The following is a 13,530-nucleotide window of genomic DNA, read 5'->3' on the forward strand; positions in this document are numbered from 1 at the left end:
GGGGGCACGGGGCGCGCTGGGCCCTGCCGCTCCGCCCGCCGCTCTGCCTCGCCTGCGCTGTGGAGACGCTGGGCGACGGCAGAGCCTCGGTGGGCAGCGCCTCTGCCCCTCCGCGCCTTTCCCGCCTCCGCCGGCCGGCCGCGGGGCCTTGGTCCCCTCACGGCTTGCACCGCGGCCCCCCCTCAGCCGCTGCCGCCCTCTCTGGCCTCTTCCCTCCGCCGATATTTGGGGCCTGGCCGGGTGTATCGTGGCACCTTGACCCAATGTGTCACCACCTCGGCACCGTTTCTTTCCCCCCGGGGTGGTGGGAGCGAGCGAGGTGGCTCGGGCCCAAATGCTAACGGGTTATTGTCTCTAATCCCTAGCTGGTGCGCAAGAAGCACGTCCTCTCCCGTCTCCACGATGCCCTGGCCTGGCAGGCACTGCCGGTCGTCCAGCTGCTGGCACCGGACGAGAGGGTCTGCCTTCATTTGATAGGAACTCTCTTTGGTAAGAGCCCTCCTGTGGCCTAGCACAGCGGCAGGGAGCAGGCAGGAACTCCTTGTTTTCTTGGATAGGTGTATGTATAATACGCCTATTACGTGAAGCTTCTCACATTTGAAACAAAAAATAATAAAGAAAAAGGGCAAAAGAATATTGAAGTACCTAATTCCATACTTACCCCGTTCTGTCTTAGGTGGGTTATTGTTCCCTGTGGAAAACTGCCTTGTTGTTTGATTTAGAATAGGTTAATTAATTTTCTTATTCCCCAAAGAGCAGAATTGGCATGTTCATAAAGCTCTTGCAATTTTCCAAAGTGTCTTGAGACTATCTCTAAAGTTTTTCTGCAGAACGAGGAGCGCCTGGCGTACGACTCTTCCCTCAACACCCTACATTCTGGTCTTATGCCTCAGTGCTTTCTCATATTGCTGAACTGTGGCATTATGTGAAGTTTCATACAGAAATGAAAGTGGGAGCTTAAAAAGGTGTTGCAGGATTTAATATTAAGTGTGCAAAATACAAAACTACATAGTGGGGTTTTTTTCACACCGTCACTTTACTTTTGTATAAATTCTTGTAGCCATAGGACTGTGACACCTCCTCCTTTCTGGTGGGTCAGCCTCACAGCAGAATTGTGTTCAGTGGGATGTCAGAAAGTGCCTTTCCTGTAACAGCCTCTCTGATCTTGAATATCTCTTAGGGGTTTCTGTTTGCAAAGCAGTGCTGTGGGAAAGATCTTTGAAATGTCTAAAATCTTGACAGAGAAGAAATAACGGTCTGAATGAGGGAACAGTAAGGCAGGAAGAGAAAGGTGGAGGTTATGAATGCGAGTGCCTTCAAAGAGCAGATATACTGGATTCCTTTAATTCCATTATCTCATTTGCACATCACAGATAATTCTTGTTCTTTGGGGGAAAATGACTTACATGCCCCTTCCCCTGCCTTGACACACTGAATAATTCAAACAGTGTTTTTCCCAGTTGATTTGCAACTGTGTTGTGCATATTCTGGAAGCAGCTTTGTTAGAAATGGAACTTCGTGCGTGTTTAGTTCTCTCCATTGCACAAATTTTTATTGAGCTCTGTCTGCATGCGTAATCCCATAGGGATGTGGAGGGAGTGGTGCTTATGGTCAGTTCAGTCTGTACATTTATATGCTGTATGACCCTAATATGGAATACCCCAGGAGACAGGGGAGCTGTGCTTGCATTTCAATGCTCTTGTTTGGTTTTAAATAATATTTTTCTCTCTCTTTAAGAAGCCTTACAATTTGATGGTTTGGGGACAGCTTTGGGATTTTACTCAGTGTTAACTCCTAGACCAGTTGGAATCCCAGTCTAAGCTTGGAGCTACAAAAAATGACATGTACATTTTGGATAAAGCTTGAATGAACCAAGGATTGTTCAGTGCAAGAGTGTAAGAGGGACCCGCAAAGGTTTAAGCAATACTGTGGAGGAAGTATTAATAGTAAATTCAGGAAAGTACATTCATTTTTGGAGAGAGAATATTGGGATAAGCACAGGCAGAAGAAAGAGGGTTAAGAGAAAGGAAGTATAGTGTGGAGTGTTGTATATGAGGAGATGGTGAGTTTCAGGTAAGCCTGAATTTCATGTAGCTAATACTGTAACGTTCACTAATGCTGTATGCAAATCTTTGCCAAAGTGTGAGGAAGTTACTGAGGAATGGGCAGATGAGGCAGGAAATAAGTATTTTCTTCACCTGTAATGTCATAACATGGCTTCCATTGGTCAAATTTCTGAGAGGTCATGGAGGGGAGGTAATTTGATTGCATATGTTGAAACAAGTGGTTTGATGTGGCAGAAGTGGAGGTCTGAACAAGATCCCTGGTGGTTTAGGTACCTGAGGTTGGAAGGAGCTAGGAAGTAGAGTTTCTCATCTGTTGTGGTGTAGTAGAGTCAGACAATGGCTTATTGTAATATATCCAATCTTACGCTCTTGTTGCACAAATGACTCGTGAAGTGGTGCCTTCAGATTGAATTTAACATTGGAATAGTTCCCATATGCTTTAAACCTGGTGTTCAGACTTGGTCTTGGGACTTTCAGTACTTTGGAGGGAGAAGACTGTTCATGGCAATTGGTATAAATGGAAAATAGAAAGGACAACTCACAGCTGGGCTCTAACTTCTGTCATTCTGGAGCGTTTCAGATATATGATATTGGATACATGCAGTGAGATACGGTGATGGGAGCAGTTACACATTTACTTACATAGGTGGAGCCATTGACTTCTACTATGAAATACATTAAAAAATTTGCAAGAGAACTGAATGCCTTCATGTCCCTGTGTCCTGCTTGTGAAGATGCCTTTTGCGATACTCCTTGAGAGTATCCACCTTTCTCCAACAAAGTTAAGCTGGTGTCATGTGAAGCGGGGAAAACAAATTGGTTCTGAAAAAAATTTGCAGCTCTTTACAAGAAGGCATTGCAGTACTGATGATCGCAAGCAGGAATGAGTTCCATGACTGATCGTACTTTTTCTTTTAGGGATGTTGCATACTGTGGAAGACAGCAGTGCCCTGGACCTGTTTGTAGAAGGTGAGAGGCAGATGCCATGTTTCAGTTACTGACAGGTTGTGAAGGGAGGCTCTGGCTTGTCTGATAACTATAGTGAGATGCTCATCTTCTGCACAGCTTGGGAACTGGGAAGAGCATCTATTTTCTGTCAATGCAACAGTGACAAGCAGGCTGTTCTAATATTTGAGGGCAGGAGAGTACAAGCAGATTTAAATATTTAGTATTTCTCTCACAGGTTCTGTGTGTGCCATGTATTTAGTGTTAGATAGGTAACAGTTGTAAATGATAGCTCATCTTTGGCATCTTTGAGCCCGACCAAAGTCTCAAAGCAAATGGAAATCTTCCTATAGGCTTCTGTGAGCTTTGGGATCTGCTGCTTTCTCCTTAGGACAGAGTATTTGGGATTTACCTGTATAGGCTGCTGATTCCTCTTTGTGAGCAGTCCTTCATTTGAAATCTGAAGGAAACGCCTGAAGGGCTAATAAAGGAATCTGCAGTCCATTTAACCTTGGGTATCTCTGCTGAGTCTAGTGATATTAGCAATGCAATGATTTCCTCCTGTCCAGCCATGAAAGATGAAAGGAGGTGTGACCAGCTCCTTCCAGAGGGGTTTCAGTTTTCAGGCACTCGCTTGAAATGGTCTTGAAAAGGTGAGAAGTCTTTATGTCATGTTACCAGTCTGTTGAGAAATGGATGCTCTCAAATAGAAGAATCTGAACTCAGTGTTATCTAACTTCTTAAAGCGTTTAGAGATTCCCGAGAGTTCTAGGCAAGGAAGGGATGTTAAACCATCTATAAATCACCTGTCTCAAGATACGCCTCTGCTGAGATGTGTAGCTCTTCAGCTAAAGTAGGTCTCCTAGAAAAACTTCCAGTATTGCCCTGGATATATCAAAAGATGGTGAACCTAGAAATCTGGTCGGTTTTTTTTTTATGATGCTTTCCTAGAATACAAATCAAAAGAGTGTGTTTTTCAAATGAGTCATGCCATGCCAGCAGGATACATCCAAGACAGCCTTACCAAATCCCGCGGAACAATGTTCTGCACAGTGTCTCGGTAAGGGGGCTATTGTCAAAACTTTATCTGCTGAACATTCAGGTGCCCAGGTTCTAAAAATAACAAAAGAGGAACTTTGCTTCATGAAACTGGTGCACTGGTATATGTGTGGAGGCAGAGGCAGCCTGCCAACATTAGGCAACTCCCTTGTGATTTTTGTTAGGGAAACCCCAGGTGATGTGCAGCCACTGCCTGGTAAACATAGCTTCTTGTTGATTCCTCTTATTAGGACAGAGGTGACAGTGTTCTTAAAGTTGCAGTGACCCAAGAATAACAGCCCTTACTTGGGGCTGAGGAGGTGAACAGTACCAGAAAGGTGACCGGGGCCTTGCTTTCTGGCAAGGTATATGGGATAATTGCAGTGGGGAGGAATGGCTGATAGACTGTTACCTCGGGGACAATAGTAGCTCTCAGACTGCATCCAAGGATGCTCAGCAGTTGCAGTTCTGATGTCTTCTCTGGAAAGATGATTTTAAGGGCTGATTTTCATACTATAGGAAGCCTGCTGTATTCCATTACCAGAAATTTTTATACTTTCAAATTAGATCTTTTGTTTCCTTTCCTTTCTGTTTCTTCTATATGTTTACTTGGTGTCCTGATGCTTAGTTTGTCTTTTGCTGTTCATTTCCACGCATGGTTCATAGTGCAGCTAGAGCAGGAGTGCTGTAATGTTGCTGCAGAGAGCTCAGGCTGGGCTATCAGAAGTTACAGTTCTGGGAATGCCGATGTTACCCTGCTCTCTCAGCACCTCTGTGCTCATTTAATTCCTAAGCTCTTTGCTTACTGGTCTGCTAAAGCGCTGTGGAAGATGGATTGTGAGTGCTCCTGGGTGTGAATTACTGATCCTGTTTCTTCTGCATAGTTCTGGTGCGGCTTGTAGTGGAGCTGAAGTCAGAACAGTACTTACGCTGCATTTTGGAGGAAAGCCAAAAAGAGGTCAGTGAAGATGAATTCCCTGCCCTTCCTTTCAATCCTTCAGAGGCTGAGGAGACGGGAATGAGTGACCCTGCAAGATTGCAGCTACTGCGGTGGGATGCAGCCTCTGCTGCAGTGGGATATCCTAGTGCCAGCTCCTCTGCTGTGATTTTGGCAGTGTTGGTGTCTACTCTGCAGTTTTCCTATTGTTCCCGTCATGCCTTGTAGCCATATGGCTTCATGATGCTCTTGTGAAGCTCTGTGACTTCCTCAGATTCTTCTTTTCCTCCTTTACCATTTCAGTGGTATGAGGAGCTTTCCCAACCTGTGCCCTGGGCTCTTGCTGTCTTCATTCCTAAGTTTGCGATGGTCTTATGGGGAAGAAAAAATTGGGAAGTAGTGAAAGCTGGAAGAAGTCCAGCTGGTTCATCCACTCATGTAAGAGCTGGAGGGGAGAGAGAGGAAAAGAAGCAATAACCAAGAGATTTCTTGGATTAGTTAAAAGACATTCTGATGACTTGGTGTGTTCAGGGTTTTCCTGTGGTTTACCCTAAGTGGTGAAGAGGACCCAGCTTAGGAAGAGATTGTGTTCTGGAGCATTATGCATCACAGAGAGCTTGCTGGTTTGTGTGCATGTCTGCCTTTGGACTGTGTCCTCACTAGTGAAACATTTTCTTTCTCCTTCTCCTCTACAGCTGTGCAAAGCAACTTCCATGAGAGGCAGCCTGCCCACTTTCACTCTCCTGGGCAAGCTGACAGACGCCATCCCAGGCTTTGCTGATATACTGGTGGTAGAGCACAGTGAGTAATGTGTCATGCCCCACCAAAGGGTGGTATTCACAGCCCTAAAACACGTATGCATGCATGCAGTCCCTGTCCCCCATGTGAATTTATGAAGGTTACACAAGAAGCCAGTCCAGAATTCAGAGTGACATTCAAGTCTCCTGGGCTACAGGTCAGTACCTGAATAGCAGGTTTGTCCTTGTGCATTTAGCCAGCCTGGCAAAACCAGCCTCTGTGAACTGGGGTTTGTGGGTTTGCTTCACAGGCAACATACATTCAGTTTTAATTTCTTTGGTCCAGCCCTTGGGGGTCTGGTGAGCAAGTTCAGCTGTTTGTGGAAGTAGCTGGGATGATGGATCTTCATAAGGTGAACAGCAAGCTCCTCTGCTCAGAGGGACAGGTGGTGGTGAGCACATCACCTAATTGTGGCATTCGTTAATCTGCATACACCAGTCTGTCCAGTGAACTTTTGCAAGTTTTCAAGGGAAATAGGTTGGTGCTTTTAAAAAGTCAGTTCGTTGGTGTGAATGTTTGCTGTTTCCGTTCCTCACACTAGGTAATTTAGTGGATCATCTGCTGATGGGCTTGATGTACCCAAATGAAGGTATAAAGGCTGCCGTCTGCTACTTGTATGGCAAGCTCTACTCCTCTTCTGTTGGCGCAGAACGGCTCTCAGCACACTTTGAAGAAAGGCTGTGTGGTCTCTTCTTGAATACCTTGGGGCGTGCGCAGACAAAGGAGCTGCAGGTTAATTGTTTGGGTAAGGCATTGCTGAGAGAAACTGCAAGGTGCAAGGAAAGGCTTGGGATGCGGAAAAAATCCTTGGCTGGTTTAGACATTCGAATGTGGGTTGTTCCCTATAGCAGCTTTTTGGTGCTTGTCTGAAGCAGTCAATCCTTTCTGTTACTCCATAGCAACCAAATGGCCCAGACCTGCTGCGGAGCTCCCCCAACCCTCCGTTGTCCCTCGAGCCCCACGTTTGCCTAGCACTGTCTAATCTTAACAGAGTCCCTTCAGAGCTTGCACTGTGGCCTGGCCTGTCTCAATTTGATGTTTCATTCTGGGAACAAATCATCTCTCAAAGTGTCCAAATGCAAACTCTATGCACAGACAGGTGGGTTTTATATAGAGCAGTGGGATGAAGTCTAACAATTATGGTCTTCAGATGTATGGCATCATAGCATTTAGGTTAGCAAGCTAATTTGGAAGTGGCACTTTGTTGCGTTTATGCTTCCAGCTGCACATATCAATGGTTGCTGGGGAGCACAATTTCAGCCTTTCTGACATTGCTTGTTTGTAAACCATCCAGGGAATTCTTTTTTCTTGTAGGAGTACGCAGGGACTGGATTGCTCCTCAGATCACCTATGTAGTACTATAAATGGATGATCGCTCCTTTGAAAGTAGAATTCTATAGCTCAGATGATACCCCTTGTGAATTTGTACTGACATGTACTGATGATTTGCATCAGTACCTGTAGTAGTGCTCTGTATTTTTATACTGAGGGCTTCTGTGTGTGTGTGGATATCACTTACTGTTTCAGGAAGAGCCTCTGAAAGTAAAAGGGGAAGATAAATGCTAGTTCTCTAGGAAGTATTCCAGGGAAAATGTCTAGTTTTTGTGGGGTCACTGGCTGTAGCTTGGAGAAAAATGCAGCTCAAGAGCTCTCCCAAGAAACAGTTTAAGGGGTGGGTGCTGGAGCACAGAAGACAATGGGAGTAATGTGCTGCTGACATCATACACCATGTACATGACCATCTCTGAAGGAACAGGGAGAAGATCAGACCCAGCAAAAAGCATTAGCACCAAGGTGTTGCAAGACATGGGGCTCATGGCAGTATCTAGGGACACAGTGAGAAGAAGCTTCCTAAACTGGAGGTGAGGGCCTTTGTTAAGAGTGCAGGAAAGGGGAGGAAATTGGCAGTAAGTCTTAGGCTGTAAATACTCCTGTGTTAAAATCCTTGCTATACCCAAGGTAGTGCTCACTCTTGCTCCCCCTTTTGCAGGTTTGCTAAAGGAGCTGCTGAGATCTGACCATTTTGTATCCATTCTTATGAATAATTCAAAGACAGAGGAGGAGCCTGAGACCCCTGAAATTTTAGAAGAGGAAAATCCACTGCCACTTGTTCTCAAAAAGGTGATTGCTGAAGTAGTGGTGAATTATCAGTAGATGTAAAGAATTTGCTGGCCTATATTGGATCTTTATCTGAGGCACTTGAGTATACTGTTGCCAACACCAGCAGTAGAGGCTGCAGTAGGAAATGGGGACACCCCATAGATCACCTCATTGTTCATTCCTGCATCCTGGAGGGGGGAAATTTTACTCCTGGCCTCAGCTGGTTTTACTCACTCACACTTGAGGTCTGATACAGCACATGTAGTGCCAGCGTGACTAAGCATTGGGGCAGAGCTACTCATACTCACAGCCTCCTCTGTTGTGGTTCTTATTTCCCATTCTTTTGAGTGTATGTGGTCCAGTGTTTTATCTTGCCTTAGCAAGTTTAATCCATGAAATATACATCAAAAGAGAGATCTTCATTTATGTTTTACGTTTTAAGATGTAGAGGAAACTGCTTCCTACTTGTATCTGCATAATGCTCTCATTTTGACTTTTGTTTCCCAACAGCTTTTGTTGACCAGAGATGAGATGTTACAGGCAGCAAGTTCTCACTGTGTGGCTGCAGTGCTCGTTCATTCTCCCAGCAGATATGCTCCTGCTTTTATCCATGCAGATGTTCCAGGTGAAGAAATGCAACAACATCTTACTGTTCGTCTCCCAATATCAAAGCACTCCCTGGCTGTTTTGTTTTAGGAATCAGTATGGTTCCATGAAATCCACTAATGGCATAATGTGTGCAATGACCGTTTTGTACCAGTAAAAGCAGCTAAAGTGATTTTAGGATTAGAAGGGGAGAGTAAGTTTTCAGCTGAAAGTATAGAAATGGCTGTCAACAGGGAGAATGGAGTTTCCACAGAAAGAATTTGGACAAGTCCTTGAGGTCAGGTTCTTCTTGCAGGACCTTAGATACAAGCCTGAAGAGACTGGTGTTCCATCTCACTCCACTAAATACTGTAAGTTTGCACAGAATTTGGCTTAGGATTTAGCTTTAGGATGCGGCTAGGGGGAGATGGTTTATTATTTCTCTGTAATCCCAAAAGACAGAAATGCTTTCATTTTACTAATTCTTTGGGAGATACAAAAGTTCTGAGGGAAAAAAAGATCACTGCATCTGTGGTAAAGCTTGCTTTGTGGCTCTTCATTTGTGCCAAAGGCTAGAGCCACAATTCAGCTCCTGCCTGCTGTGTTTGTGCTGGGAAGATGCCTGCCTACAGGACTCTGCTCTCCAGTCACCTTGTTTTGAAGACTAGTGTACCCTCAAGCATCCACTCCATTCTCCATTCCTGCCATTTCATAATACAACCGTTCTCCCTGTGGCTGTTGCTATGCATCCTTGTTTCCTCCTCCTTCTTCTGCTCTGTTCTAGGAGCAGCCGTGCCATGCTGTGAGCAGACAGGGTGACCTTATTTGCGTGTGTTTGTTTGCAGAATTCCTGTTTGAGTGTCTCTCATGCAACAGTGAAATTCTCATCTGGTCAGTGTATTGCTGCCTGCTCCTCCTCACTGAAGAGCGCCTTTTCTTCTCAAAGTGTCACACAGTCTATGGTGAGTCATCAACCTTTCTGACAGAGTGACTGCAGTAATACTGTGGGCATTTGTTGTGCCTCTAGCTGAATTTCAACGCTTTACACACAATCACAATTTCCAGTCAGGATGGATAAAGGACAGAAAATGAGTACCTATGAGACATGTTTGTGATATCCAACATAGCTTGAATTTACAGTGTCTCTGTCCTGATGAGTTCCTGAGGAGCATGCATTTGTTATAATAGCCAGTTATCATGATTGACATTACCTAAGTTATTATTAGGTATTTCTGTGGACGTGCTAAGAGTGGATCTAGGAAGAAAGGCTAAATTCCTTCCATTCTTCTGGACTTGCCTCCAGCAGTGGCGGTTGGGGCTTATTATCAAGGAGATGAGTGAACACAGCAGTTTTGGGCAGTTGTTTCTGTCAGTGGCTCAGAAGAATAATTGTTCAAATCTTCCTTCCTTTAAAAAATTAATTTTGCTTCCATCCTGGAAGTTGGAGTGTTAAAATCTCTTTCTGTGACTTCTCTTAAACGTGCAGGCATTGAATCTCTGGTGAGGAGTCTCCAGGATGTCCTGCAGCTGAACAATGTGGAGTTGCACAAACAAGGGCTCCTGCTCTTCACTGAAATACTGAAACGGTAAGGGAGTACCTGCAGCAGGCTTGCACAGGGAGAGTTTGGTGGCCCAAAATGGAGGCTGTGGTGCTTTTGCTTTTTAAGGTTTTTTTGTCTGAGACCAAATGTCTACACCCACAGAGCCTTTGCGTTTGAAAGATGTTGCTGAACAAATGCATCTCCCTTATTCTTGTGAAGAAGGGCCTTATGGTTGTTTCCATACCTCCCAGCTTGTCCTCTTTGTGCCTGCATCCACCAATATATCTGCCTCTTCCTGCTTCCTTGCCGATCTGGGAGGTGAAATCTCCTTTCAGCTGTTGATAGAGCAGGAGAGAAGGGTAGGAAGGTCCAGGAGTATGTGAGCAGGCCAGTTCCTGCTAAGTGTGCCTTTGTGACAAAACAGAGCATGCAAATTCCATGGCTTCTAGTCTTGTATCATCATCTGAGCTAAATTCAAACAGCAAAAACAAATTCTAGGCTGAAATATTAATGTCTTCTGTCACTTTTCCCCTCTTGTTTTCTGCTAAGGAATAACATACCCTGGCTTGTTTTTCTTCTGCGCTTCCTGTTCTTGCCTCTATGATCTTGTTCCCGTCCTGTCATGCTAGTGACAGAGTCTTGGTTTTGCCACTTAGTTCCCCCAAGAGAGCCCTTGAGCTGAATTTTGGAAATGTCATAGTCAATTTTGTAGCAAATGGCAGGGTAAAAAGGAGAAGGAAAAGCAGCAGCGCTAGAACAGTGTGATGATGCCAGTGTAGGATCTGTCAAAAAGAGAAACCAGGATGTGGGAAACACTAATTACAGCATTTATGCTTGTAAAACAAAGAGAACACTCTGTGCAATTACTCTCATTTTCTAGCACACACATTCTGTTTCTCTGAGCTTTGCCTCAGAACTGATGTTTTATTTAAAACTATCTCATAGTGGGGAAAGGGGTCTCATCCTGGAACCTCCCCTCTTGGTTTTTCCTTGCAGCTGGATTCTCTTGTATAAGTAAGCCCCACACTCTGGTGGTGCCAGGCAGGATGTACTGCTCCCCTTGTACTGCTTCCTACGTCAGGAATGGTGGGTAGCTCCCCTTGCAGTGCCCCTTGTCTCTCCCAGCACAACCTGTGGCAGCCACAATTTGGGGCCCAAAGATGAGAGGCTGCAGGAAGCTGCAAGAGTGCTGTCCTTCACACTTTTCTCCCAGGCCCCAAGACATTATAGTGCACCGTATTGCCAGTGGGTTTGTGCCTCTTGAATGAGTCAGCAGCACTCCTCCATCCCTTCCTCCTTGCATGAGTCAGTGAAGACTTTTTTTTTTCCTGATGTGTTTTACTTCAGAAGGTCAGCGATTAAAGAAAAGAAATACAGAGGATTAATAGAATTACGGTATAAGTAGAAACAACTTGGAATTTCAGCACACGACTTATGGCTTGGGCCAGAGGCTGCTCCTTGTGCCCAAGTTCCACAAGGCTTTTCCCTGTCTTGCCCACTTCACAGCTTTTTCATAGAGCCGAATGTGAGGTGACTGCCAAGCTGGGCTTCATCCCACTGAGTGACTAAAAAGAGTCATTCTGCCTCTGTTCACTTTTTTCCCTGTACCTGGGCTACTAGTATAATTTCTACTGAAGTTCATGTTCCTCTCCCGTGTGTGCATGGGAGCACGTGATCCTGGCTTACTTTAGTCAGACACATCTGTGAAAACTAAATAACAGGGAGTACTTGTGGCTCCCAAGTCCAGCTCCTGTCATGCTGTGCTGCTTTTCTTGCTTCACTTTGGAGAGGCTCTCTGGCAGGCTGTTAGTGCCTCTTGTCCACATGTAGCTGCCCGTCTTCCCCCTGCCTTCCTGGCTGTACCTGCCTTGCCAGGAGCCAAATAAGCACAGTCTGCCATTTACACAACTCTGTCCAATAATGGGATTAATGGCTTGTCATCCCTCCATGCTCTCGTTCTGAGTGCTCAAAGGTGTTGGGCCACAAGGTGATCAGACGACCAAAATGCTCACTAGCAAGAATTGTCAAAACAGTTGGATTGTGTTTATTTTCCTGATTACATTTCAAGTTCATTAAAGTCTCTGGCCTTCTGGCAGTGTCTGGCATTAGAAGTGCTATAGGACTGTGAGAGAAGCTATTCTCATGGCCTTGTCCTTGTTCTAGGATGGTCAGGTTTGCTTGTTTACTCAGAAATATGAATTGCCAGATAAAGCTGCAAACGCCAGAGCAGATGGCCTCAGCATAGAGTCCTAAGCAGAGAGATCACTGTGTTTTGCAAAGCCTGTTTTTCTTGTGCTTTTCATGTCAGTGTTTACTGGTGCAGTCACACAGTTATCCAAGCTGTGGGGTTTTTTCATCATAGTAGGGCTCCAGACCTGCTGGAGTACACTCTTTGTAGCAAGGCCTCCACCTGCTGAAGTTAGAGACCACATCCTTGAGAGCAGCTGGCTCTGAGTACTGAAAAGCATGGCTGGAGCCACATGGCTTAGCTGTCCATTTGGTGAAATGAGGAGAGGGCACTACAGTTACTTAACTCTGACAATATTCTCCCTGTTTATTTTGTTTCCTTTTTGCAGGCAACCAGTGGAAATCAAATTATTCACAAACCGAGGTGTATGCATGGAAGCCATTCATGTTTTGATGGAGACAGTGAACTGCCCAGTACTGGAGGTGGTGATGGAGGCTGTGAGAGCTGTGGCAGCTTTCCTGAGGTAGGCAGGAAAGACTTTGCAGGCTTTCCTTCAGATAGATCTGTTGATACCGTGTTGGTCTGTGCAGCTCCCCTGTGGCTGTGTGGGTGAGCTTGCTCTGCAGTGGGACTTCTGGTTGAGACAGGCGTGGGTACAGCAGAGCTAGCTTCCCACCCACCTCAAAAGGCTGCCAGGGCAATGAAGCTGTGGTAGGCTGCAAGTCTCTGCAGCAAGGACCTAGCGTCCCAGGCAGGCTCATACCACAGCTGCTGTGGCTTTGTCACTCTGTGCCCCGTCCGGATAGATAAGAGCAAGCATAAGACTCTGTACAGTCATATGCTTCCTGACTTCTCTCTGCTTGTTCAGGAAGGACCATCTGAGCTCACCTCCAGTTCCATATGAAGAGCTGCAGAAGCTGCTGGAGGCAGTGCTGAAGCGCTGTGCTGACCTTTCCCCACCACAGAGTAGCAAGAGGCATGCAGTAAGTCAAAATGCTTGTTGGTAGGACGAAGCAGAACAGTGATGATCCTCCTAGTGCATTGTGTAGGTGTTGTGTATATGTTCCTTACCCTATGGCTGTTGGGTTCTCTGGTGTTTCTTTTGATCCTCATGCCTCAAGATGGTACAGTCTTTGCCTTTGCAGTAGCTGAAGATGGATGCTGGTGAACGTTGTCTTTCTAAATCAATGAAGATTTGTGGGGCATCACTTGAGCACACTTCTCTCTTTATGTGTCCAGTGCTCTGAAGTCATTTGAATTTCTGCTTCTCCAGGCCCCCACCTCGTAGGCTGTGTTGGTCAATCTTTTTTTTTTTTTTTTTTGGAAAAAAAA

At 45.4% G+C, this 13,530-nt stretch overlaps 1 protein-coding gene across 1 annotated transcript in view; it reads left to right on the top strand.

Moving 5' to 3' along the window:
* Positions 1 to 83: 83 nt before the first annotated feature.
* MEI1 (meiotic double-stranded break formation protein 1) overlaps positions 84 to 13,530 on the top strand; it is a 38,479-nt gene continuing 25,032 nt past the window's right edge. The window contains exons 1-12 of the mRNA XM_014963740.1: positions 84 to 89; positions 366 to 489; positions 2,985 to 3,035; positions 4,934 to 5,007; positions 5,682 to 5,787; positions 6,326 to 6,529; positions 7,775 to 7,905; positions 8,395 to 8,509; positions 9,315 to 9,431; positions 9,956 to 10,055; positions 12,587 to 12,721; positions 13,067 to 13,181. Of these exons, the coding sequence (XP_014819226.1) occupies positions 2,987 to 3,035; positions 4,934 to 5,007; positions 5,682 to 5,787; positions 6,326 to 6,529; positions 7,775 to 7,905; positions 8,395 to 8,509; positions 9,315 to 9,431; positions 9,956 to 10,055; positions 12,587 to 12,721; positions 13,067 to 13,181 (1,146 nt within the window). The 5' untranslated portion in view covers positions 84 to 89; positions 366 to 489; positions 2,985 to 2,986. The remainder of the gene's footprint in view (positions 90 to 365; positions 490 to 2,984; positions 3,036 to 4,933; positions 5,008 to 5,681; positions 5,788 to 6,325; positions 6,530 to 7,774; positions 7,906 to 8,394; positions 8,510 to 9,314; positions 9,432 to 9,955; positions 10,056 to 12,586; positions 12,722 to 13,066; positions 13,182 to 13,530) is intronic.

The sequence above is a fragment of the Calidris pugnax genome, unplaced genomic scaffold (assembly GCF_001431845.1).
Source record: "Calidris pugnax isolate Ruff unplaced genomic scaffold, ASM143184v1 scaffold44, whole genome shotgun sequence".
NCBI classification, from domain to species: domain Eukaryota; kingdom Metazoa; phylum Chordata; class Aves; order Charadriiformes; family Scolopacidae; genus Calidris; species Calidris pugnax.